Source organism: Borostomias antarcticus (genome assembly GCF_949987555.1).
Source record: "Borostomias antarcticus genome assembly, chromosome: 4".
Lineage (NCBI taxonomy): Eukaryota > Metazoa > Chordata > Actinopteri > Stomiiformes > Stomiidae > Borostomias > Borostomias antarcticus.
The window spans coordinates 11,345,864-11,373,593 of record NC_140237.1 but is presented as its reverse complement, the minus strand read 5'-3'; the positions used below and the strand labels follow the sequence as shown (position 1 = coordinate 11,373,593).

At 42.5% G+C, this 27,730-nt stretch overlaps 1 protein-coding gene across 2 annotated transcripts; it reads right to left on the bottom strand.

Moving 5' to 3' along the window:
* Positions 1 to 320: 320 nt before the first annotated feature.
* On the bottom strand, positions 321 to 25,318 carry acp2 (acid phosphatase 2, lysosomal). 2 transcript variants are annotated; one of them, XM_084436899.1, is made up of 11 exons: positions 25,193 to 25,318; positions 24,239 to 24,334; positions 23,106 to 23,192; positions 19,329 to 19,481; positions 18,966 to 19,064; positions 18,764 to 18,853; positions 17,952 to 18,084; positions 15,555 to 15,643; positions 15,010 to 15,116; positions 9,052 to 9,227; positions 321 to 3,339 (listed from the first exon to the last, which is right to left on the bottom strand). In XM_084436899.1, exons 1-11 carry the CDS (start codon positions 25,283 to 25,285, stop codon positions 3,206 to 3,208), a joined length of 1,257 nt encoding a protein of 418 aa, XP_084293025.1. In that variant the 5' UTR covers positions 25,286 to 25,318; the 3' UTR covers positions 321 to 3,205. The 2 variants fall into 2 exon arrangements, with proteins under 2 accessions (XP_084293025.1, XP_084293026.1); XM_084436900.1 differs by having other exon boundaries at positions 3,211 to 8,616.
* Positions 25,319 to 27,730: the final 2,412 nt, after the last annotated feature.

The window sequence follows — 27,730 nt, the reverse complement described above, 5'->3', positions numbered from 1 at the left end:
TTGCATTTCTGGTCGTCTATTCAAACTACACCCCCCTAGGCATCACTCTTACAGCACTGCTGATGCAGCAGTCTAACCCCACCCCCCGGAGGCAAGCCAGCCAGTCACAGCAGATCTTACCTGGCCAGGTGTTACCTGCTGGCGTCTGACTAATGTATCAATTATGTAATAGAGACTCACTGCACCCTCCCTCCTCTATCTCTCGCTCCATATGTATTTAACCCCGCCCCTTTATCCCCTTCTCACGCGCCTTCTTATTCTACTCCCTCCTCTTTGACGATCCTTATTTCTCACATTCAGAGTCCACCCCAGCATAACAGCTAAATCCTTTATTTGACAGCACATCAAAACATTGGATTGGTTAAACCTGTGTTAAAATTACAAGGGAATGTCCAAAAGTACCAAAGTAACAACAGTCCTATTACCCAGACCTGCAGCCTTAATGCTGCTAAACAAACATTGTGATTTGTACATTACTTTCCTGCTGGTGCAAGAATCAATCATTGTGTGAATTAAATGAAATTGAAGCTCATTAACGTTTCTATAACAACTCAAATCCATCAGTAATTTAAAGTCGTCAATAAAATGCAATTAATTATATGAATGCAAACAATAGTGGAAAAGCACTGCAAAACTCCTGCAACTGATTTCCAGCATGGTTGTAATTGTAGAAAGTAGTACTGAACAGGCTGCAGCCAAAGAATGTAAAGAAAATGGTGTCAGATACTACAGTACATCCATGTGGCTCTTAACAGTAAATGGGAGCCTCTTATGTGAAATTCTGGTTGCTATTTGGCTCCCAGTGCAGTAGTAGTTTGGGTGGAACATGAAATGAACACTTTTTACTTCATAAGTTCCTTGGCTACAGTTAGGAACCATGTGCCATTGTGACATGTTGTCAACCAATAGAGAACAGACCCTCATTGTGACATCTCTTCAGATATACAGCTCTGGTCAGACTCGTGACTAGCTGTGACATGTACAGTAACTATGACAACAAGAATGGGATGCCTGGTTGTAGAGAGGTGTCACACGATAAGAGGATTTAACACATGACTTACTGTGAATGTTAAAGGAATGACTGTTTGCAACATTGAGGTGTTGTGCATGACAGTATAAGGATTAGGGATGTAACGATAACCGGTATGATGATAAACCGCAATAAAATCCGATTAAATCAATCGTGATTAAAGCCGTATTTGATTTCTGCGCTTTGGAAAAACACTGTAAGTACTGCCCAGCATCAACCAAAGTTAGTAGCAGTCACCAAGACACTATATTTTAATGTTTATGCAAACAAAAAGTGCATAGTGCTGCTAATTTTATTTGTGGTTTTCAATGTAAAACTTGGTGAAATAATTTGTGTATCAAGTTTTTCAAGATCTTCAGCATATTTTAACAATACCATAATAATACTGATTATAATCGTGATGTGAAATCTTCATACCGTTGCATCTCTAATTGGATGCATCTCTTTGATGGAAGATGTTTTGGGAGTCGTCTAGTTGGTTAGTTTGGGCCCATCAGTAGGAACGTATAACAAGATGGCATCACTATTGTATCCATGGACAACGGGGGATGATAGAGGTCATAGAGGGTTCAGGGTGATTGGGGGGGGGGGGGGGAGGGGTGGGGGGGCAGGCACAGTGATATGGAGGTTAGGAGGTCGCTTCTCAGCTAAGATCAAGTCAGGGAGGGTTCAGGGTGATTAGGAGGGAGAAGATGCTAGTGAACACCTGTGGCACAGTTCCTCTCCAACCTCTCCTGGGTGGTCGACCATATCACCAAGGACGTTCTATTACATGTTCTATTACAGGTTCTATTACATGCTCTCACACTGAGGCTCCAGGCAAACCTCCTATCCACCATCCACCACTCAACAGCAGTTTGCTGACATAGACCCAGTAGTGATACCATCAGCCGCACGCACGCACGCACGCGCACGCACACACACGCGCGCACACACACGCGCGCACACACCCACCCACACACACACCCACACCTCTCTAGACAGGGTAGAGGCAAGTAGCAGCTCCAGGGCTGAGAGAGGACGGTCCATAGAGGAGTCCCAGTCCTCTGGTCAGCGAGCCCTGCAGGGTCATGACGGTTGCTAGCACAGTTCAGATACAACAGCCGACGTCTGCAACAAGACGCTAGTTTCACAACGTCCGTTGCCGGTTATAACTTAAGATTTGAGATGTTAACAGAAGATTTGACATTCCAAATAGACGATTTTCTGTAAACTTTCAATATTATTATTTAAATATTGCTAAATTTATATAATAAATCGAGCTCCACTGAGAAAACCACATCTTTGTAGACTGCTGTCTGGCTTTGCTACAGCAATTGTAATAATTCTAATTTGGTGTTGGGTCAAAAAAAAAAAAAAGAAGTGTGGCCACACCTACCATCAAGCAAGCATGCATGATGAGATCCAGTCAGCAATCACAGGGTTGTAGGACCCCGTTTCTGTTTCAATAAATGTTCTGCTACCTTTTGGGGGCTGAACGTGCACCAGCTGTACTGTAGTGGAACTGTTAGTGGACACCGCCACCTCTATGGCAAAATGGGAACTACAGTAAGACTGGTGGCAGTCAGTGCTGGATGTAGTTCAGAGTGGATAACCATCCCCCCCCCCCAACAAAAAAGCTTGGAGGTGTGGCCACACCTACTTCAATGCAAGCGATCTAATCAACAACACGGGGGCACTCTTTTATGGCCTTATGGGTGCCCAAACCCTGAGATTATAGTTGACTAGTGGAATTTTCTCTCAATGCCAATTTGTAGCAAGCGTGTAGCTGGCATGTAGCACAGCAGTGAAATACATCAGTTTAAAGGAACATTCAAATGTAATTCTAATTGAAAGCTTACAGTACAACCGTCTCGGCTGTTGTATGCAAAACCAGCTGTAGACAGACAGACAGACCCCAGTAGGGTCCAGCAGTGACAACCCTCCTCTGTTAGGCGAGGTCAAGCCCAGACCTGAAGGTCCCACTCCAAAGGCAGAGTAGAAGAATGGAAAGCAGTAAAAGCAACCAATGTTCCCTTTCTCCAGGTGGAGGACAGGCCGACAGCCAATCAGAGGCCACAAGCACCACAAGATCGGTTCGGAGGTAGGAGCGATCAGAGTTCAGAGGTCGTCCTCGCTGTCCCAGGGGTTGTACCGTTGGCCGCCGCCGCCCATGAGACAGAGCCTGTTCATCTGTCAGGACTCCTCCCCCTCGTTGACCACGTGACTGTAGCCACTGCCCCCTTCCTTCTGCCGACACAGAACGGCGAAAAGGACGACGACAAGCAGGAAGAGCAGACAGCCACACACCGCCAGGCCAATGATCACCTCTGAGGGAAGGAACAGTGGAGAGCATGAGGAAGAGGAGAGGAGTACGAAGAGGTGAGGCAGAGGAAGGAGAGAGGTTGCAGAGGAGTTAGAAACACCTTCCCAAAAACAGAGACAATGACTGTGTTGCTAGACCAAAAAACATGGAAAAACATCCAAAGACATGCAGCCAGCACTCACACACTTAAAAAACGGCGGGAACAGAGCCTCGATTTCATCGGTATATTTGGCCATCCAAACAACACAGACGTTTGGGCCCATGAGCCTTCATCAGAATGGATGGTGTTTTGAGTCAAATGATCTCACTGTCACCCAAAGGCGCCGCTATTCCAGAAGCCTTGTCTCACGACAAGTTCTTCACGCGAAAACAAAATCACGCCCATGGACGGGGCACGTAGTCTGCACATTCAATTGCATGGCAAGCTTATAATCGGTCATAGTCTCTTGTAAATATTACTTTCAATATTTGTTAATATTACTTTCAATATTTGTTAATGTAAATGAATGCCTTTGAAATAGCCAATTGCCTTTAGTAGTTTATAGTGCTGTGGTAATCTGGCCATTTGAACGCTGGGTTCATATCAAATTGAAATTAATTCATTGTGAATGCTGGGTAGCTTAAATCGGTCATATTGTCTTGTAAAAGGTTTTCAAATTGCTTGGCCGTTCATCCATTGTGAGCATTGGATAGCTTATAATCATGCGTTTTAATCATTTATTTATCTTTGCTATATTATGATAAAATAAAAAGACGATTCCCCATGGGGGGATTTGAGTGTTACAGCACCAGAGTGGCATAGCATAGCCTATATAGTTTGCATATTAAACTAATAACAAAACTTCATAATGACTTCATCAGTAATTTCCTTACTGTACTAACTAATGATTATTCTTACTGGTATCAGCATGTTCTTTCATGTCTAAAATAAAGGCTTAAATCCATCTAATGATATTATAATGGATAGAGAAATAAAAAGTAGGGATGTCAACGTGTTAATGTTCAGGATTAATCTAGAAACTTTAACGCGTATTGTAAAAAAAAAAAAAAACCAATCATATTACCAAATCTGAACCTCCCGTAATTCCAAACGTGAGTGTTTACCTGGCTGAATTACTGAAAGGATGCGAAGCGTGGATAAGTTACCTGCGCGTCTCACATGTTCAGTAGGTAATTCAGCCAGGTAAACACTGGTGTTAACACTTGCTGAGAGAACACCATGACTTCCCCCAGTGTGCTGAGCGACACATTTGGTTTGAAAAAAGCTTGTGTGCACATACTGCAGTGATGTAACCGTCGTTCCGCCGAAGCAAGCTGAGTAAAAGAAAAGCTTCTAGATGGAAGTTTAGATAAAACTGAAGTTGTGTGCACATATTTCAGTGATGCAACAGTCTTTCCACTGAAGCAAGTTGACTAAAAAACAGAACAGGTCCAGCCTGGCTTATGGCTGATGGGTGTATGGCTGTTCTTGATACTTCTAACCATTTCGTCTTGCATTTCTTTATTCGATTGTATTTTATCTATTCTATTCACATACCTAATTGTTTTATCTCCCCCCAAAATACAAGTAAATACTAGTATTTTAGACTAGAGATTAATCATGATTAATCAGCCTATTGTTTTGATTAACTTTTTTTTTTCTTTTTCTTTTTTTTAATCTATAGACAGAACTAATAATAAAAGCACTAATAATAATAGCATCTTAAGTTCAAGGCCTTGAGATCGTTGTCATTGAAATTGAGGATCTCCGTCAATGGATTATCTGAGTTTTAAATAAAGGTTTGAATGAATGAATGAATGAATGAATGTATGACATCTATGATTTCAGGGAACCATGACTTTAGCACTAGTTTAGCCTTTGTATGGGACAAATTCAGTCAGTCATTTAGGCTACATTACATGTCGCTTGGCGCTTGTATTAATTGTTTATAGTGTGATGAAAACGTGTGCTTGCCAATTGTTTTTGTTTAAATAGTCTAATATTCAATATCCATGAAAGCCCCTTATGTATTGCATTATATGGTAGGCTATTGCTGTGAGGCGTTCCAAGCAGGCTATATGCTGATATTTGCTGACAGATCAGACACTGGAATTAAAAAATGAAATGCTTGGACATAGATCTGTTGTTTTTACATTATGTATTTACAGGGAAAAATGGATTTAGAAAATAATTTGTGCGGTCACCATGACACCCATTGTAGTTACAGGCTATTTTGTTCTTATAAAATGTTTAAATTCATTAACTGGCCTTTTCGTTTAGTAAATTTTGAGTGATTCATTGATTTAAAACAGATACCAAACTCAAGTCTCATTTCAGTTTTCTATAAAATCATGCATGTCAAAAGCACGGAAAGGCATGTGAATAACAAGGTTGCATGTTCGCCGTGGCGCACCTTTGACATGGAATGACATGGTCTATATAGGACCTCATGGTGATTGGTCACCTGTGACTGGGAGGGCCAGTCATTAATCCACATTTAAGGTTTAGAGAGACGGCACAGTAGATGGTACGTAGGAGGTCACATGATACAGATTTAAAGCCAATACAAAAGGGTAAAATGGTTACATATCTTATTTACTTACCTCTGCCCTAGTGACAGCGTCGCAGGGCGGGTGGATATGTTTTTGGTCGTGTGCGGCGGTTGCTTGGTTCTTTAGCATGATTACACAAAGACTACCAGACCGATTTTTATGAGACTTGGTGGAGGGGTGTAGCATGGGCCAATTTAGATTTTTTGGGGGGGAGCAGATCAACAAATTAAAACAAAACTTGCCTACCCATTCACTTTAATTTTTGGATTAAGGCTCAGGTTTTTCTCAATTTGGCTTCTGTTGGAAAATCACAGTGCCTTCTGTGGCGTAGTGGGAAAGCACAGGATTTAGAATATTGGAGTTCCCAGTTTGAATCCTGACTGGGACAAAAAAAAATAATATATTTGCCGTTTACGTAAATAATATTATCTTAACTATTTATGCATGTATTACGGAGGTGGTGCTACAGTTAATGAACTGTTTGATGGAAAACCTTTTTCCCGTATGTTGGTGTGTGAAAAAGTTCATATTGTGTTATTGCACTGACTGCATCTGCCGCATCTGTAGATGCCCTTTACTTCAGGCAAGTGTTTGGTTGAAAGGTGTGAACAACACTATTCTTGATGGTAGGTGCTCTTCAAAAAGTGACGAGGGGAGGAGTTTTAGTCAGGTCGTCCAGTGTAGGGTCAGATTGCAGAATATGCCAGTGTTTGCAGATGATATTGTGCAACTGCTGGTGACAATGATTGAATTCTCCAATAAAATAGTCGGGTTTCTTTTCGGAGTCTTACTTTTGAAATTAGAGATCTAGAGAATTACAGATCTAGAGAAACTCGAGGGATGTTGGTAAGGTTTGGTTGTTGCTTCATATGGATAATTTATTTGGTTGAAGCGTGTTGTATATCCTCCGATTTGCATTAAAAGTCCTGTCTGTTTGAACAATTTTGCCTCAATTGCAAAAATGTACCCTTAGGTAGGTTTGTTTTCAGGTGTTTTGGATGGTTGGCACTCTGTTGCGTTCCATAGGTTTCCGATAGATGGTGCTGCACCTCAACCTGTCCATGAGGGTTTTTAGAAAGGGTAAAATCTAGAAAGTCAATTGAAGTAGGACAGTGTTCTACGGTCAATCTTAAAAAGACGCTGCTTGAGTTAATGTACTCTGAAACTGTTTTAGTTCTTCAGCTGTACCATCCCAGACGACAAGAATATCATCCAAATACATTTTCCAAAGCTTGATTTTGCCATGGAAAGGGTTTGTAGTGGTATTATAGATTGTTTTCTTCCCAATGTGCCACTACTAGTGATGCAAATGACAGAGCTGCTGGTGTTCCCACTGCTGTCCCTTTAGCTTGAAGTTCCTCAAATCTGAAGTAATTTTTAGATACCAGTTACCAGCTACCAGGTACCAGATTTAGAGCTTCCAAAAGGAAGTAATTTGGAGGTAAAGCTTGAGAGTCATTGGGTCACATGGGGAATACAGGTGTACAAGCTCTCTACATCAGATGAGGTCAGCAATGTTGAGCTGTCCAAATGGTAGTTGGTGAGACAATTTAATACATCCTTAGTATCCATTAGAAACTAGAGAACTGACATGACAATGTACTTCAGAAAAAAATCCACAAATTTTGACAGCGGCTCAGTGATGGAGCCTATCCCAGAGACAATGGGTCTCAACAAGGGTTCAGTGGGATGCTTGTGGATCTTAGGTACACTGTATAGGATAGGGATCCTCTGGAATTGAGCAGTGAGATACTCAAACTCCTTTTTTGAAATCCAGTCGGATTGTAATGCTTGTTTTAAGAGGTTGTCAATTTCTTTTAATTTCATTGACTGGATTCTGATGGAGTGATTTGTAGGGATCTGTGTCCAGATGGGCAAGCATTTTAGTCCGACAGTATCCCGAGTCCATAATCACTATTCAACCACTTTTGTCAGCTGCCTTGATTGTGATTTCTGAATTGTCCTAAATTTCTTGTAGCGCATTGCACTCTACCTCGCTGAGGTTGTGAAATGTTGGACCTTTGTCTTTCTTGATCATTTCGTTTACATCAGGGAGACTTGAAGAGACTTCTTAAAAATAAAATAAAAAAGAGACTTGCTGGGTAGAATGAGAGTCAACATCACTCATTGAGGAGATTGAAAACGGCTGTTATGTAGGCATCTCTGTGTTGAATAGTGTTGCCTTGTTAGTGTAGGCTTTTTCTTTTTGTGCCATTCATATACTCTGCCCTCTTTGCAGCCCTGTATATCATGTTCATATTTCTTATGTTTGTAGTCACAGAGTTGGTTTTTGAAGGTGTCAATTGTTTAACTTTTCTTTCAACTGGACATAGTCATCAGGTTTGGGGATTTCCTGTTCAATTGTTTTGATTTCAGACAATTTCTTTTCTCTTTCAGATTTAGTTTTCTTAATGATCAAGACTTCCAAGTCAAAAGAACACTTGTGCAGAATGTTTTTCCATTTGTTGATGAATTCAGGGTCCTCCGTGCCAAACGACAATAGGTGGGTATCTTGCTTTTTTAGATCTTCCAAATCAGACAGCAATGATTTCAAAAAAAAACTTAAGGGTTTGAGTTTTGTACTATTTCTTCAGAGGACAGTTGTGGTATGCTTTCTAGATCTTGATCAGTGTAACAACATTATCTGATCTTGCCTCATAAATCGATTCATATCATCAAACATTCAGGAAAAATTGGTGCAATGGAGGTCAAGTTCGTGGGTGCCATCTGCACATCTTTAGATGTTTTTCTATGAAGGAGAGAGGTTGTCATGTTAAATTCCACATGCTTTGGGATGAAGAAAAGTGATATAACCTTGCAGTTAATCTGCAAGACGGCAGTGCTAATGCTAGGAAGTTATGGTGTTGAGGTACTAATGCTAGGTAGGTATGGCGTTGTGGTAACAGTGCTAGGTAGGTATGGCGTTGTGGTAACAGTGCTAGGTAGGTATGGTGTTGTGGTAATAATGCTAGATGGTGTCGTGGTAACAGTGCTAGGTAGGTATGGCGTTGTGGTAACAGTGCTAGGTAGGTATGGTGTTGTGGTACTAATGCTAGGTAGGTATGGTGTTGTGATATTAATGCTAGGTAGATATGGTGTTGTGGCAACAGTGCTTGGTAGGTATAGTGTTGTGACAACAGTGTTAGGTAGATATTGTGTTGTGGTAACAATGATAGGTCTTTACCTTTGCCCTTGGCAGTAGCGGTCAGCTGGCACTCTCTCTGCCAGTCTTGGGAGATGGAGGGGCTGGTGAGGCGGGTGAAGTCTTCTAGGGGGCAGAAGGGGGCACAGCCAGGCAGCACCAAAGGGTAGGGCTCTGTAGTGGTGTCGTTGCGGTAGAACATGGCCACCGACAGGGACCTGGAGGAGTGATGGCATTTTGTATGTCAAACGAAAGATGTGTAGAATGGAGGTGTGTGAGCGGAGCAACATTTCTTTGAACAACCAATCTCCCAGCTTTCAAGAGAAATATCAGAATCAGCTTTACCAGGAGCACGTTTCAATTTCAGCTATATATTTCCAGCAGTTACTGGAATTTATTTGTCTTCATCACAGGTGAACTCTGAATCTATATATTTCTATAGCATAACGTATTAGGTTAATTCCTGCTCCTAGTATATTAGGCTATATGAACCGTTTCTGTAGCCTATATGTTATATAGATCATATTTCTGTTCTTTCAAGTAGCCTACTGTAATGCGTTTCAATATAGTAGTAACAGGCTTCTGCAGGTTATTCCCGTAACTTCTGTAACAGCCTGTCAGAGTGATCTCTCTTTTCCTGACGTGCCAGCTCGCTCTGAGGCCTCTGACACACTCCGTTGTCTCGACTCGTCACGAAAATCCTCAGATCATCAGATGTAGCCAATGGTGCGGAACACACCGCACCAACTCGGGCCACTGACACAACGCTCATGGATGTTCACGACAGCCGATTATTGGCCTAGTGTGTCAGGGCCTTTAAGGGTTTAGGGTCAGGAACACAAACCTTTAGTCTACAAAGACCAAGGATATTTTTAGACGTCATTACCCTTAACCTGTCAACACCAAAATTAATGGTCTTGATATAGAAATCATCATGTCATACAAGTACTTGGACACTATAATAAAAAGCTGAGGTTTGAATAACACTAATATGCTGTATAAAAAAGACAGCTGCGTCTTTTCTGTCTGATGAAGCTGGCGAAGTTTGGGGTTGACAGGTCTCTGATTACTTGGTTTTACAGATCTTTTATTGAGTCGATTTTTCTTTTTTCTTTTATCTGTTGGTATGCTTCTCTTAAAGGGGCACTTCCCCGATTAGTATTCAGCTTTGTATCGTTCCAAAATGTGGAGTATGTTACAAATAATGTGGTTTTCCTTCCTTCAATGTTCCCTGGGGCTATTTTTCACTTTCAAAAAAACAAATTCTATAAATTATGTCAAATGACGCATTTGACGTCAATTTTAGAGATTTAGTCCTACCTGCTTAGAACTATAATTTCTAGTTCTAGTTAGTTAATTTTTATATGCCTGCCCACACGTAAAAAGTGGGGCCACACCCACGCTCCGGAAAGAAAGCATCAACACCCTGTGGACGAAAACAGACAGGACCCACTTATGACAGAAGGCAATTTTTCAGCTGATATGCAAGAAGACTTTGAAAGTTTATTGCTGGAATCAGACGTATGTGGCTATCTGTACAAACCGGAATACAGCGAGGAAGAGTTGAAACGTATTGAGGAGGAGGAGGCTAAAGTAGCCGTAGCCGCAAATCCAGCTCTGCCTGACAATGCCTGCTTGCAGTGTCAGCCGATGGAAACTCAAATGGAGTTGCTTTGCTGCAGCATTGCTGTATTTCAGCGATGTCAGTTTCTTCGAAATCGCTGAACTGGCACAGGAAGGGGCAACAACCTTACATCCAAGCTTTGCACACATGGACTGATGGGTCTTAGAGACCGATTTTAGGATCAATAAGGTTAACTAGAAACGCCGAGCCATCCGGGAGAAACGGACGGCTAAGCATGAAGTAAGTAAGCGATTTATTACGATTTATTACTAACACGACAATTTAGTAACGTTATTTTATATAATAGGCCTGTATATTCAGTGAATTCAAGTTAATGTACGTTACGTTCGTTTGCTATGTTCGCTGAATTCAAACGCAATCAGTTTTGAGTCCCTTCCTAAACTGTCTTATTGGTACGTTTGCGACATGACATTTCCATCAGTCCAGTGTGTATTGTTGTTCACCAAAAACTAACTGAAAAAAGTAGTTGCAAACGTTCACTGAATTTGAATGCACCTGGGGTTTTATGAGTCCCGTTCTTAACTGTCGTATTGGTATCCAATCAAGCTCACCATTGAAGTTCTGTATCGCCCAACAGGCCCCCTTGGTGAGTTCCTGGAGGAGCCTGATACACTAGTCTCGCACTTCCCTGATGATGGGTCCACACTCATCCTTCTCAGCGACTTTAACATCCAGAGTGAGAAATTGGAAACTCTTCTCTTTCCTATACTCCTTCGATCTTCACCTCTCTTCTTCTCCTCCTACTCACAAAGCCGGCAACCAGCTGGATCTCATCTTCACTTGACACTTTTCTTTCCTTACTTGGAGCCACTTTTCTCCCCTCTCCCCCAAGGTCCTCCACCTTGTAACATCTAACCGCCCAACCACGTGCTCCCTAGACCCTGTTCCCTCAACTCTCCTTCAGTCTGTTGCACCCGAACTCCTCCCCTTCCTAACCCACCTCATCACAGTTCTCTTGTATCAGGATGCTTCCCCTCCACTTTCAAGACTGCCAGAGTCACCCCCCTCCTGAAGAAACAATCTCTCGACCCCTCTGACGTCAAAAACTACAGACCGGTTTCCCTTATATCTTTTCTATCTAAAACACTTAAACGTGTTATCTTTAACCAACTATCTTCCTATCTCCACCAGAACGACCTCCTAGACCCCCACCAGTCCGGGTTCAAGGCTGGCCACTGGACAGAGACCGCCCTCCTTGCAGTGACGGAGTCACTCCATACCGCAAGAGCGAACTCTCTCTCTTCTGTCCTCTGTCGCATCCCAAGAAGAGTGTTCCGTGACAGGGAGAACCCACTAGATACCGTTTCATTACAGATTTGATTGCCAGTCCATTTTTGACTTGTCCGACCATCTGGGCTTGGAAAAGAGGACAGACAGAGGCGCGCTGCAGCAACACTGCACACAGCACACATCTCCTCCCCCGCCCTTTCCTGATTCAGAGTGCCCGAGTGATGACAGCTAACCAGCCAGGTAACAAACTAAACGTGTGTATTGTTTGCCCCCTAAGCCTCAGATGCCAAACTATATCTTGCATTGTCAATGCATTATCTTGCATTGTCTCTGTTGTGAAGTAGGTCTCATACAGCGCCAAACAGCTGAGCCTAAATTAGCCGACTGCCCACCTGCTTAACAAGCTAGACGCTAGTCATAATCAATTAATGGATTTAACATAATGATGACCACCACACGACCAATGTCGGTAGAATTTGTTTTTGGTACCGCATGTGAAGCTCTCAGTATACTTTAGCTGAATTTTTAGTATTATGTAGTAACCTTAGGCTTACATTAGGCTACGTACTTAACACTTGCACACTCACACTACTATAATAAGGCAGCCAGCGGTTCCGCGTGCCGCACAAGGTGCCCTCATTTTTCACTGAGCAACTGCCCCCCAAAATGTCTGTGCACGCCACTGCTGCAGAGGTTCAAGATGCACTGTGACCAGTTTGACCTGAGCCAACACATTACACTTTTTTTTTTAATTACTTTTTTTACTTTTTTTTTTAGTGTAATTCACATTTTCTCCAAGAGCGACAAGTCCGCCTACAGGTGGGAGATTGAACAGCTGCTGTCCTGGTGTGGCCGGAACAACATGGAGCTTAACGCTCTAAAAACAGTGGAGATGGTGGCCGACTTCAGGAAGACCTGTTTTGGTCAGCTGAAACATTTTGAACAATTATATGCTTCCAACTTTGTGGGAACAGTTTGGGGAAGGCCCTTTTCTGTTCCAGCGTGACTGTGCCCCAGTGCACAAAGCAAGGTCCATAAAGGCATGGTTGGGTGAGGTTGATGTGGAAGAACTTGACTGGTCCAACCCCATCGAACACCTTTGGGATGAACTAAAACAGCGATTGCGAGCTAGGCCCTCTCGTCCAACATCAGTGTCTGACCTCACAAATGCTCTTCTGGATGAATGGGCAAAACTTTCCACAGACGCACTCGAAAATATTGTAGAAAGCCTTCCCAGAAAAGTGGAAGCTGTTATAGATGCAAAGGAGGGACCAGTTCCATATCAATGCCTATGCATTTAGAATGGGATGTCATAAAAGCTCCTGTAAGTGTAATGTGTAGGTGTCCCAATACTTTTGTCCATATAGTATATTTTCAACTTGTAAGAATACACTATGGACTTTGCGGGTAGGGCTGCTCGATTAATCGGATTTTAATCTAGATTACGATTTGGGCTGTCAACGATCATTAAAACTAAATAATCGCCATAAAACGATTTTGCACAAATCAAGCGCACCCTACACTGCAGAGCTATACTGTGCTTGGCCCCTCCCCCACCCCCCAAAGCCCCAAAACAAACACTTCAAAGCGAGACGAGTTGTCAATCGAGGCGCACGCATGCTCCTCTCGAACAAAACACGACAAGAAGAAGATTATGGCAGCAGAAAGAGAGGTGGACAAGAGAGCTAAAACAACGTCAGTGGTGTGGAAACACTATGGGTTCGCGGAGACAGATTTGGACCAAGTTGACACGGTGTGTAAAATTTGCTACACAGTCGTAGCTGCCCCTCAAAGTAGCCCTTCTCAGTGCATTCCGCTCGCTCATGCCAGACAACAGTTGCCGGTCCATTCACTTTGCCGTCAAAATAAATCGGTGTCGGCCTATTTAGGAGAGGCGCTCATATTTACAAGTGTCAGATAAACATGAAACGTCACTTACCTAAGCAAAAGGGTCTATTTTACCAAATGCTGGGTTTTGAAGCCTCGGCGCTACCATTAAATAACTTATTTAGACACGTTCTGTCCTAGTGAAATTATTTTTCCGAGTTAGTCTTCTTCTGTGGTGGTGGCGGTGCTTTGAAGCTTCTTTATTTATCAGTTTTGGCACTTTTATTAATTTATTTTCAAGGTCAAGGTTCACTATTTGTCTCCCAAAGAACAGTTAAAAAGAAAAGCCACTGTCAACATTTAATAAATTAATTGTTATCAAAGTCAATAATTTGATTTGTTAAGAAAATGTTAACTTTTGATTAAAAAAAAAAATTCAATGAATAATCGTGTTTAATAATCGTGATCTCAATCTCAATTAAAATAATCGTGATTATGATTTTTGCCATAATCGAGCAGCCCTATTTGCGGGCTGGGCTTCTTTCTGTCGGCTATGAAAATGGTAATGAAGTAATGAAAATAATACAATTACGGCCAACACAAAGTAATGAAAACTGAGATGTTTGACCTGATGTCTGATATAAACCATATCATTAGGAAACAAGAGGTGACTATTATCACGTCAAGAGGTGACTTTGCAAGTGGGAGAGAGAGGCTGCATGAACGCGTCTGGTACGGAGCCAGAGTGACGGAGAGCGGGTATGGAAGAGAGCCCAGCACTCGACAGTCCTACAGGCAGAAAAATGCATTAACCACGGTGATCGAGGTCTGCAGAAGTATCACAGGTACTAAACAGAAAAGTCTTGTCTGATTTATATGACACACAGCTGTTAAGGAAAGAAGAATCCATCTTTTCTGACAGCACCCAGCCCTTGCACCTAGAGTTTCATATTTTGTTCCCCCTTCAGGTTCCCCCTTCAAATACCTACTAGCCAAAATCAACAGATATAAATACTCCTTCGCCCTCAGCGATTGCACTGCTAAATTCCAACAGCAAAAGGTAAAAACAGCTCAACTACCCAAACACGCTTGGTTAATAGTGTTTAGTTTAGCTCTGTTTCTTAATCTGTGTATTGTGTGTTTTACTGCAGCAAGACTAATTGCCCTGCTGGGGGACAAATAAAGTAGTTGTTGCTGCTGCTGCTACTACTGCTACTACACCTCCTTACTTTCCTCCTTTCCATCCTTCCTTCTATCATTCCATCCTTCCTTCCTGTGGTATCTCTCCTGCTACCTACCCGTTGTCTTCCTGGTGTAGCTCAAATATCTGGCAGGAGGCGTAGGGAGGCTGCAGGCCGTTGAACACACCCAGACTTGACTGGAGGGCCACGATGGTCGTGTCATGCTGCAGGAACACACAGAGTACAAAGAAGTAAACAGATACTGTACATGCATAGCTGGAAGGAGTGGAACACACACACACGATCAATGCTACACAGACAAGACAGAAATGATCCTTGATCCCTGTAAGATGAGGAGAATGTTGAAAGAATGCTGTGTGGAAAACTTGGGAGGTGGTTGAACTGTGGGATGATGATTATAGAATGTTGAGAGAACGTTATGTTGAAGGGAATGTTGAGAGAACGTTATGTTGAAGGGAATGTTGAGAGAACGTTATGTTGAAGGGAATGTTGAGAGAACGTTATGTTGAAGGGAATGTTGAGAGAATGCTGGGAGGGCATTAATAGAATGTTGATCTAACGCTGAGAGAACATTATGCTGTGATAATGATCAGAAAAAGTTGGGAGGATGTTAAGAGAACGTTGGTGCTGAGGGGTCTTACAGCAGAGAGCATCATCATCTTGAGGTGGCGCTGGGGGTCTGGGACGGAGAACTGTGACATATTCTTCACAATCTGGCCCAGTAGGATACCTGGTGGACACACACGGACGCACCCACAAAACAAATACAGAGCAGGTGTGATTAACACAAACCGCAGATTAAAAAAAAGACAGACAAAGAGCCAGTGTGATACACACACGCACGCAAACAGAAAGAGCCAGTATGATAAGTCATTTAAGTTTGCCAGTCAAATAAGCAATGAACATGTAACAGTTCAGGTTTTTTTCTGAGGCGGAGGTGGTGCCTTAAGCGGGTCAATTTTGGGCATCAAAAGTATCATTTCCCACATTCTGGTGAATTTTCTATGCATTAATGTGTGCTGGATTAGCTTGTCTGCCTAACTATATTAGCCTACATTATCCAATTTCATTGCGTTTATTTATTTTTGTGCGTGACTGGCCAGCCGCACAGCTAGTATAGCATTTGTCAGGTTATCAATCCCTCCCTCACTCCCGACAATGGCCTGCATCTATCTGTTGGCACCACAAGAGGCAGTAGTCCCAGCACACCAAAATCAAGAAGGACACCAAAATCACCCACCCCATCTCCACTGCACATGTAGAGTAGTGGTCAGAGCATTGGATTCCCACCTGGGAGAAGGGGTTCAAGACCCCGGTGGGGATGACTTTATGGGACTATACCCCAAACCTCCACATGTTCATCCTTTCACTCCAACCTTTACCCCTTGCCTTATAGATCAGATCCTGTCCCAACCCCAACCCATATTCTAACCCCAACCCACACTAGGGACTGGAAGGAGGACACAAACGCTGTTGTTTACGTTTTGGAACTGATGTGTCCAGGCAACAAGACCTATCTTAATTCATCAGGCTGGACCTGGCCTGGTTAAATAACAAACAGCCTAGAATATTTGTGAGGGCACATCAAGGAATTGTGACTATAATGTAGGTTGTCAGACCAAACATGTAGGCTACACAAGACTCTGGTTTTATGTCAATGAATGGAGAAGATGCACCACACTCCCATAGAGAAAGCATTGTCTGTTCAATAACCCGAGCTTGATAACATGAGCTCAATCATCATTATGAAGTCTAGAGCTTTGTCCCAGTCCAAACCCTGTGTTACTGCGAGACTCCTAAGTCAAGATAAGGCTGTTAAAGGTATAATATGTTATATGTGGATTAAAATAAACATTTTTTCAAAAATAATACATCCATAGGGCTTTGCGAAGGCTGCAGAGTAAAAGTATTGCTTTTCCATAAAAAAATATATTTTGTCTGAAATTATTACAAAATGAAATTTTGACAGCCCGACAATGACACTGCTGATATCATACCAGCCAATAGTATTACAGCGTTGGTACTGCGTGCTGGGTTGCCAGGTACTATTCTATCTTCACCACTGTGAGATTAGCAGTAGCCAGCTAACGTTATACTTCCATGAATTAGCAGCATTATAGATGTTGGTTAGTGTGTGTGCGACTATAAAATGGCAGCTTTTCCTTCCACTTCCGCTCACTCTTTTCAGCTAAACGTTTCGTAAAATGGCCGAGTTTCATCGTCCTGCTTCTCCGCCTGAGCCCCGGCGAACCGTGCGATACGAATCTCAAAAGCTCAGTGACCGAAGAAGGAGCAAAAGTCTGATAAATATCGGGCCAGCCTTTGCTCGTTGGACGGAGTTTATGGAGTTTCATGGGATAAAGTCACATGGTGACATGGCTACTTTTCTACTAGACCGGTAAGCTAGCTAACTAGCTATCGTTATCTTTCTTGGAATCTGCATAGCCAGACCTAACGTTATCTCCACACTACAGCATCTAACGTAACTTATTACATGGCACTCTGAAATACTTGATTGTGATTACTGATTACTGTAACATTATGTTCCTCTCGGAGTGAAGATCTTAACACAGTATGACTGAAACAGTGCATTCTCTGGCATTTTGGCAACCAATACGTTTTGTGGTTGCAGTTCTTATCTTTAGACACTAGATGGGGGAAATAATCCACATATTACATATTATACCTATAAGGCATTTTAAGTAATTGGAGGAAAACTTTTGCTTTCACCGCTACCACAAACAACAATGCACATGAGTGTGTAACTAGCGAATCGTCAATGGAAAAAAGGTTGCACAAGAAAATATGTGCACTTGCACAAATTCTCCCAATTATATTTTGAGGTCGCACGATTTAAAATTTAATAGCATGGAAACATGACTGGAAAAACAACAATTTGTAACTACTACGCAAAATGTGTACAGGTTTGGAGTTTTTCTTTTGTCGAGAGCTGGAGGCAGCACGGAATTTGACGGAGATAGGTAGTGTATCAATCAATCTATAGTGTATCAATCTACTCTCCATCCATCCTTTCCTACCTCCATTGAGCCGGCTCTTCTCCTGCTCCTTGTAGACTCCAAACATGATCTGGAGGCCGAAGTCCTTCAACATCTTCAGCTTGTCCATAACCTCTGGGGTCACCCAGGAGGGGGCGCTTAGGTTGTGCTTTGCCTGGAACAGACACACAGACACACGTTTGGAGAAGATGTTAACACCAGACATGATCACAGTGCAGTACCAAAACCTGACTACATCGATCTACTCTGACACAGAGCCTGACACAGAGCCTAACAAACATCAGCACAAAGGGGTCATGACACAGAGCCTAACAAACATCAGCACAAAGGGGTCATGTTGAGCTATTAATAGTTGACCTAGCCTGGCCGTCAACTCTTTCTTTTCATTTGACCCCAGTTGTTGCTGGACCCCACAACCCCTCTCCCCTGACGTTCTAATATAAGTGGGCTTCTGCTGACACCATAGATGCCTGGAAAGAAGGGAGGAGAGAAGGGAGGAGGAGTGGGCAGAAGGAGGAGGGGGGGAGGAAGAGGGCTCACGAGTTTCCTCTCCTCTGCTCGGTCACATGTCACACACATGTACTGGGGCCACTGGACTGTGGTACGCTCTCACACACACACACACACACACACACACACACACACACACACACACACACACACACACACACACACACACACACACACACACACACACACACACACACACACACACGGGGACACTTCTGCTTTCACTACCTGCCTTGGTCTCACCCTGTGCTGCAGCACAGGTGTGCATAGTATCCAGGTGCCTACTGTCTCTCTATAGCAGCAGGCGTTGTACAGCTGCTTACCTCACAGACGAGTGTGTCATGGACCTTCCAGATCGACTCGATGTTTTCCTTCTTCACACCCGTCCTGTTGGTCACCATCTCCAGGAAGTCCTGCAGAAGCACGGGCACAAACACTAACTGGTCATCGGCGCCTGAGGTTAAGACCCTTCTGGCAGGTGTAAACTAAATCCAAACCAGTGTCAAGAAAGCGTAACGACAGTACCTTGTAAGTGCTGGTCATGTTGAGGAACAGTTCAGTGTGTTCAGTCTCATTCATCAGGAGCTCGTAGCGAGGGCATTCTGATAGAGGGAAGACCAGGAGCTAGGAGAGAGGGAGGGACAGAGAGAGGGAGAGAGTAGAATGCAGGTTCAGTATGGTGTGACACCATTAATCCAGTACCCACCTCTATCATAGCTCTATTCCCATCTATATCCCAGATCAGCTGGTCCTGACCCTGTAGAAGCGGATGGGCTGCCTGTCCTAACTGGCCCCTCCCCCATGACCCAGGCCAAACCCCAGCCCCGAGCCCTAACCAAGACCCAACCCTATCCCCTACCTCAAAACCAAGCCCTAGCCCCTGCTCACCGTCTCTTCTTCCGTGGGCACGGTGTGGACGGGGATGGGCTGCCAGATGAGGTCTGGTCTGAAAACCTGGGTGCCATTGGGTGGGTAGAGGCCTGCGAGGTTGGCCTGGGCACTCATCAGGGTCCGATCATAGTCTGTACTCCTCACCAAGATCTGGAGAGGAGAGGAGGAGGAGGGGGAGAGGAGAGAGGAGGTGAGAGGAGGGTGAGAGGAGACGGTAAGAGATGAGGAAGGGGAATAGGAGAAGAGAGGAAGTGGTAGGAAGAGAGAGAGAGGTCACACTTCCTTTTTGTTTTTTTTACAAAGCTGCAAGCTTTTGCTAGTTTCATAAAGGCGGAAATATACCGGGCACATTGTGGCGTGGGGCGTCATATTACGCACGGCACACAGCACCAGCTGTACCTTTATTTTTACTTGTAATCACTTAAGTATACTTTATCTCGCCAGGCAAGATGCCTTTTACTGTAGCTTTATAATAGCCCTGGTCAGGGCTTAAAAACGAAATTATTTTTCAATCGGTTCGCTCCGAGCAGAACCAGCATATTTAACGTTTCCGTTCTCGTGTTCCGCCACCAACATAGCGTTCCTGAACCGGTTAAGAACGAAAAATAACGTTCCGTTCACCGTTCCGGGGGTGTTCGCCAGGCCTACAGTATTTCTTGTACAAATATTTTCTTGTACTGTTGCTGCAAGCTATTTTATTCTGCGCCTGTAGGCCTATTGTTTGATTTATTTCGTTTTGTAATGTTTTATGTTATTTATAAATAATTAGTCACCTCATTCATTCATCTGCACAATCCCTATTGTTTATGCTGCGTTCCTTTTGTATGGAGCTCCGGATTTGGCGCCTATACGCGTAATACGTAGCCTATCGTCTGACATCCGCGGTCTTTAATATTATAGTAATTTAACTTATGCTATTCAATGATCAGGGTTGCACGGAACATTGTCACTAAAGTGTGCTCATATTAATTAATGTAGCCTAATCATTTGGTTTGTGAAAGTCAAGACGTGACAGAAATCTGTTCAACAATAGGCTATGACTAGATTCCAAGAGGCGCGCTCGCTTTCACAGCCTAATTGCCGAGTTGAACTCTGAAGGAGGCAGACCATTAAATTCGCAAAACATAGGTTTATGCATCCTAGTATAGATACTAGTATACATCCAAGCAACTGTACTCCGTGTTTTAAATAGCCAAACCATACTTGGAGCGAGATGCGCAACGAGTGAAAATTGGCTACCGCTGAATGTTGGTTATAAAGATAGAGAAACTTTATTGCAGACACGCAGGTCCATATAAAACATTATATTTGCACAGTAGGCAGGTCCATATAAAACATTATATTTGCACAGTAGGCAGGTCCATATAAAACATTATATTTGCACAGTAGGCAGGTCCATATAAAACATTATATTTGCACAGTAGGCAGGTCCATATAAAACATTATATTTGCACAGTAGGCAGGTCCATATAAAACATTATATTTGCACAGTAGGCTATTATTTCTTTCACTTTATTATTTGCATCATTCTTTGTGGACCAATGTTGGAATAAATTTGCCCTCTCTGACATCCGCGGTCTTTATGTGAAATCTAGTTTTAGCCTACTGAAACATTACAGGCTATAGGCTAGCCTACTCTTCTACTGAAACATTACAGGCTATAGGCTAGCCTACTCTTCTACTGAAACATTACAGGCTATAGGCTAGCCTACTCTACTTCAATTAAACAAAATAAATCACATTGAAATCTTTGCTAAGTAATAAGCTGTAAGGACAGGCTGAACTACTGTTTTGCACTGGCAAACAAAGGAGAGTGTGTGACTGCGCAACGCGTGCAAATTGGCTGCCGCTGAGTGGTTGGGAAACATCAAGAATAGTCATGCATCTTAGCTTGCAGAGTTTCAGAAACATCCTCAATTTTTCTAAATAGCACTTGTTGTAGAAACTTGGGAATCCTGTTTTTAGACTAGTCATGTAATCGGTTACAAAACCACCGTCTAGTCATCAGTGAAAATAGTCGCTGCGCACATCCCTAGTCTGAACTAGGCTATGGTGTGTTGTTGTAATATCTAAATCTCTTCATTTCGCTAAGCAAGCATTTAAGATCCTGACTGTGAAATAACAGATTTAGGCCTAGGCTACATTACAAAAACAGGACAAGATGTAGGCTACAAATTTAATTAATTTAATTTAGCCTATTCGGCCATAAAAGGCTCAGCTTTCTTCTTTTTTACAATTATTTTTAAGTTATATAGGCCTACTACAAAGAACGAAAAAATAACGTTATTAACCGGTTTTAAAGATTTCAAATTAACGTTTCTGTTCTGGAACAATTAAAGACCATTTCGTTTTCGTCCCTGTTTCTGTTCCTCGTAAAATACCGTTCGTTTTCGGTTTTCGTTTCCGTTCCTTGAACCGGTTCGGAGCCTTGGCCCTGGTTCATACAGTATATCTCAGGGTGTTACTCGGCTTCGATGATCAATTCCTCCTCATCCATTTCCATTTTCCACTCTGTGATGACTGGCTGTTTTGTGATGGAAGAATGTTTGTACATAGGTAATATGTAATACCTAGGTGATTTCTTTAAAGTTGTAGTTAACTTAATATATTTGTAAATCACTTTTCTTTGTGTTTGCATCCCACGCCATCTTTCGCCTACTTTTCCCACAGGGAAAAGTAGAAATCCCCATCTGCATCACACAACAATGTGCCAACATCACATTGATACACGCATGGTAGGCTACATAGATCATTCACTCATGTAACATGATTAAATTTGTAGTTCTTTAAATAATAGAAAATCCATATTAGATAATAGCCTATGGATTTTATTAAATAATTTAAAGAACTACGAATTTAAGCATGTTGTATGAGTCATGATAGTTTTAGAAATGTCAGTCTTAAATAGCCTACTTTTGGATTGCACTGTTTTGATTGATGTGATGTAATTTAGGTACATTATTATTATTTAACTAATCAATAGTCAATACATTTTTGTGAAAAGTACCTGACCTTATAGTGAAATGAATCCCGTACAGACATGGAATAGGCCTATCTGAATTGCGATGTTCAGCTATTTCCTTATCAAAAAATGTTTTTTGTTAAGTAAATTGAGTGATTCTTTCATTTAGAATAGATCACAATTAAGCTATCATTTCAGTTTTCGATAAAATAATTAATGTCAAACTTGAGGTGCACAAAACGTGCTGCAATATAAGCTGTGCACCATTCTGTCTTTCAGGCTATTGGGTGGGAACTGTTTCTCTACTGAACATAACCAGTTACATGAATTATTATAGGCTATTAATAACAGGCCCCGCAAAAAATAGTTTTGCAGCAGCCAGGAAATACCCTGAAGTGTAAAATAATAAAACCAGATATAATCAAACCAGATAGTACATAATCAAATCCCCTCATAGGCCTATAACCTATTCTACTAGTCATATAGTCATATCTTGATGAATTCAAGAATTCTGGGTTCTGACTGTGTTCCGTCATTCACAACAGTCCGTTTTGTGTATTTTATAGAGCAGCAACTTCGGAAATAGAACAGTGGGGTAAAACAAAAGCATGCAGCTTTATTCTATGCAGCGCAACAAGCCGTGGCCAGTGAGTGTTTACACTGAATATAATTGAATCTATAACGCGCAGCTGTTTTTAGGCACCACACGGCGTAGGTGTATTTCGGCCTTTAACATAAACACTTTCTTCTTTTTTTTTTTATATATGTTTTTCCTAAACAGGCTGAAGAAGGGCATTGAAGGTGAGGAATACCTGGTGTCGGTCGTAGGTTTGGTTGAGGAAGCCCTGGTATCTCCTCCGCAGCGCCTGGCCCAGTTCAAACTGCTGCCTCATCCCTTCCTATAAGGGGCAGACTAGCATGATTACAGGCACAGCAACACACAGTGATAGAGCAAGAAGTTTGCGAGAGAGATCAATGGTTACCCAAGACAGTAAATACATTTTATTTATATGTTATATATAGCACCTTTCACAGAGCACGGTCACAAAGTGTGTCACAGGTACAACATAGTTTAAAAACAATATCACAAAAAATTACATGAAAACACAGACACATACAGACACAGGGGGCTAGAAAAAAGGCCTGTCTGAACAGATTAATATTTAGCTGCTTTTTAAAAGTGTCAACAGAGACCACCGATCTTAAGCCCAGTGGAACCAATAAGCCCTACTTCAGAAGACCTGAGTGACCTGCTAGTGATGTGGGGATGGAGTAGTTCACAGATAAGGGGGCACGTAGCTCGGGCGTTAGAGTGGCCAGCTGGGGATTGCAACATCCCCGGTTCGATCCCAGCTCCCGGTGTGTGCCGAAGTGTCCTTGAGCAAGAAACTGAATTCACATGGAGCACGGTGGCGCAGTAGTCGCCTCACAGCAAGGTCTCCAGGGCCTACTGGGAAGCGTTTGCATGTTCTCCCTGTGTTTGCAAGTGTCCTACCCAAAGAACCCAATACAAAAAACATGCAGAAGAACAGATCGCTAACACCGTCCGTGCCTGACGAAGACGGACAGGAGCCCTTGGTTGGTCCCCGGGCGCGGCTTATGCATGTGCCTACTGTCTGCGCTCGGCTGCCCTTGGGGGAAGGACGACGGGATGGGTTAAGAGCAGGAGAAGAATTTCATGTAGACACTCCAGTCACTTTGTGTGTGTTTTGGCGTTGCCACCTCATTACCGTGTGATGTGACAATAAAAGTTATGTGCCTGACCATGCAGGGCTGTAAAATTGATGACAAGAACCTCACACTGAATCCAAAATTGGATGGGGAGTCAGTAGTATGTGTGAGAGAGAAAGAGATAGCGAGAGAGATTGGTGAGACACAAGGGATATGATAGACAGGTGAGAGATGTATGAGAGAGGTGAGAGCGGAGCAGCAGTGTTTCGTTTACCTGAGACAGCTGTCCGAAGCCTTGAGGCCAGGAGCTCTCCTGGTACGGGTCAGTCGGGTAGGCTTTGATTGGGGAGCGGTCTCCATGGCGATACAGCTAAGGAGATGGACAGCAGGGTTCGTTTTAGACAATCAACGAGTTATAATGTTCAGATAGAGTAGCTACTCAAAGCCTGCTGTAACTGTGTTGTTGTGCATGGGGCCAACTTTGTGGAATGGATGGATTCAGTTTACTTTCTCCCTCCAGCGACAACTAGGCAAACAGGTGAGTTTGAGTTTCTCACATACATTTACATTAGACCTGAAGGCTGGGTGGCTAAGGAACCAATGTAAACGTATCAAGAGCAACCTTCAACTTGAAGTTAGCTTTGGAAAAAGAGACCACACCGTTGGTGTGCATGGGGCCAACTTTGTGGAATGGATGGATTCTGTTTACTTGCTGCCTTGAGCAAATAATTACACGAGGCTTTGCTAGCCTCGTGTAATTATTTGCTCAAGGCAGCAAGTAACAGGTGACATCACGACACAGGTGAATTTGAGTTTCTCACATGAATTTACATTAGACCTCCAGACTGTGTGGCTACGGAATCAATGTAAATGTAGCAAGAGCAAGTTTCAACTTGTAGTTAGCTCTAGAAAAAGAGACCCACAATCAGCTGACCTCGTCCGGGTGAAATAATAAACGACCCACGAACAATACAATAGACCCGTGCGATTCCAACTGGTAGACGTTTGCATGAAGTTCTAGCACAAAGAAAGACAAAGCTCGCAAAATAGCGACCAAAGTTTGTGGCAGAATAATGAATAAAGATAACGTTAGATATGGCCAATAGAGTAAATCAGCCAAGACAGAGTACCGTAGAGTTGGCTAGTTAGTTAGCATGTTCGACAATGACTAACGTTATCTCGCTAGAGGATAGCAAATATTGTACAACAATAGCTAACAGTTACTCACCACAGTCACATATGTTAGTTTTCTGTCTCCTAGAACTTTGTGGAAAACAACGACTAATGTCACAAATAACGTTAGTCGTACAAAAGAGCCCATTTTGCAGCACGCCTGTACGCTTACGCCGCTAGCACAAACCATGGAGGTATAATATAACGGCACAAACACACCAGCAGAGGGGCGGGGTCAGCGGGCCACGTCACGTGGTGCACGTGGCCTCTTGACCAATCATGACAGACTTCCCTTCTGAACACCAGCTGATCTAGAAAAGTGATTATGTGGGCTGTCAGCTAAACTGGCAATATGTAATCTGTCTATTTCTATCTTTATGTATTATTCTGCCACAAACTTTGGTCGCTATCTAATTTGTCATTCTTTGTGCTAGAAATTTTATTCAAACGTCTACCAAATAATTCTTCTGAGAAATATACAGACTAGGTAAGGGAAGGCAAGCAAGGTAAGTTTATTTGTATAGCACATTTCATACACCGAGGCAATTCAAAGTGATTTACATAGAATAGATTAAAAAAGAGCACAGGTGTATATATACATATTTATATATGATCAAATCTAATCTTGTTTCTTATGTTATTAAGTATTTCACTAACTATTGTCTCTGTTCTTTCAGTTGTGCTCATGCTCTCTTGTTCTCTGCTCTTATTCTACCCAGACTACAGGACCACTGACTGGCTGTTCAGAGTGAGCGAGTGACTGTCTGACTGGCTGTTCAGACCTCTCCAACCAAGTTTGTTTGCTCAGTTTTGTTTATTTGAAAAATAAATGTATCAACATACATGAAACCATAATTGTCCCCGTTTTTGTCCATGGCTGTAAGCCAGCGCACCATAGATAGCATTTGTCAGGTTGTCACTCCTTCCTTCCTTCCCTCCCTCCTTCCTTCCCTCTTGTCCTCCATCCCGTTGTTGATCTGCATTTCTATGTTGCCACCACAAGAGGCAGCGGTCCCAGCACACCAACATAAATACACTATGACTTCGCATGCTTTAAGTTCCTCTGTGGTGTCAAGACCCTGGTGGGGATAATTTTATTTTTAAGGACATGTACAGTCTGTTTTGCAGATGAATTAACTGTGTCAAACTGATTGCAGAAACTGGGTGACCAATTAAGTGACCAATAACAAGTTCCACTGATATACTAGACTTGTGCTGTTATGTTTCTCTGTGTATGCAACTCTGTGTTTTGTTTTCTGCTCCTCCTTTTCTCAGTCCCACTCCCAGATTCCTGAGTGGATCCAGTTATAATTAATATAATTCAAAGCATTTTAAGAAATATGAGCATTGACCATTATAAAGTTATGTAAAATGTGGTTACCTGGTGGTGCTTTGTCAGTTATTGAATGTATGTGCAGTAATTTAACATTTGAAATACACCATTCTGTCTTTCAGGCTATTGGGTGGGAACTGTTTCTCTACTGAACATAACCAGTTACATGAATTATTATAGGCTATTAATAACAGGCCCCGCAAAAAATAGTTTTGCAGCAACCAGGAAATACCCTGAAGTGTAAAATAATAAAACCAGATATAATCAAACCAGATAGTACATAATCAAATCCCCTCATAGGCCTATAACCTATTCTACTAGTCATATAGTCATATCTTGATGAATTCAATTCAAAGCCTGCTGTAACTGTGTTGTTGTGCATGGGGCCAACTTTGTGGAATGGATGGATTCAGTTTACTTTCTCCCTCCAGCGACAACTAGGCAAACAGGTGAGTTTGAGTTTCTCACATACATTTACATTAGACCTGAAGGCTGGGTGGCTAAGGAACCAATGTAAACGTATCAAGAGCAACCTTCAACTTGAAGTTAGCTTTGGAAAAAGAGACCACACCGTTGGTGTGCATGGGGCCAACTTTGTGGAATGGATGGATTCTGTTTACTTGCTGCCTTGAGCAAATAATTACACGAGGCTTTGCTAGCCTCGTGTAATTATTTGCTCAAGGCAGCAAGTAACAGGTGACATCACGACACAGGTGAATTTGAGTTTCTCACATGAATTTACATTAGACCTCCAGACTGTGTGGCTACGGAATCAATGTAAATGTAGCAAGAGCAAGTTTCAACTTGTAGTTAGCTCTAGAAAAAGAGACCCACAATCAGCTGACCTCGTCCGGGTGAAATAATAAACGACCCACGAACAATACAATAGACCCGTGCGATTCCAACTGGTAGACGTTTGCATGAAGTTCTAGCACAAAGAAAGACAAAGCTCGCAAAATAGCGACCAAAAGTTTGTGGCAGAATAATGAATAAAGATAACGTTAGATATGGCCAATAGAGTAAATCAGCCAAGACAGAGTACCGTAGAGTTGGCTAGTTAGTTAGCATGTTCGACAATGACTAACGTTATCTCGCTAGAGGATAGCAAATATTGTACAACAATAGCTAACAGTTACTCACCACAGTCACATATGTTAGTTTTCTGTCTCCTAGAACTTCGTGGAAAACAACGACTAATGTCACAAATAACGTTAGTGGTACAAAAGAGCCCATTTTGCAGCACGCCTGTAAGCTGACGCA

Bases quoted from the DNA above. Each gene is read 5' to 3' on its own strand.
- acp2 (XM_084436899.1), bottom strand. From the start codon at position 25,285: ATGGGCTCTTTTGTACGACTAACGTTATTTGTGACATTAGTCGTTGTT. The intron at 19,482-23,105 runs GTATTCCTCACC...TCTCCTCTCCAG, and splicing joins AAACCTACGACCGACACCAG to ATCTTGGTGAGGAGTACAGA. The intron at 9,228-15,009 runs GTAGGTAGCAGG...TCACTCCTCCAG, and splicing joins CTACACCAGGAAGACAACGG to GTCCCTGTCGGTGGCCATGT.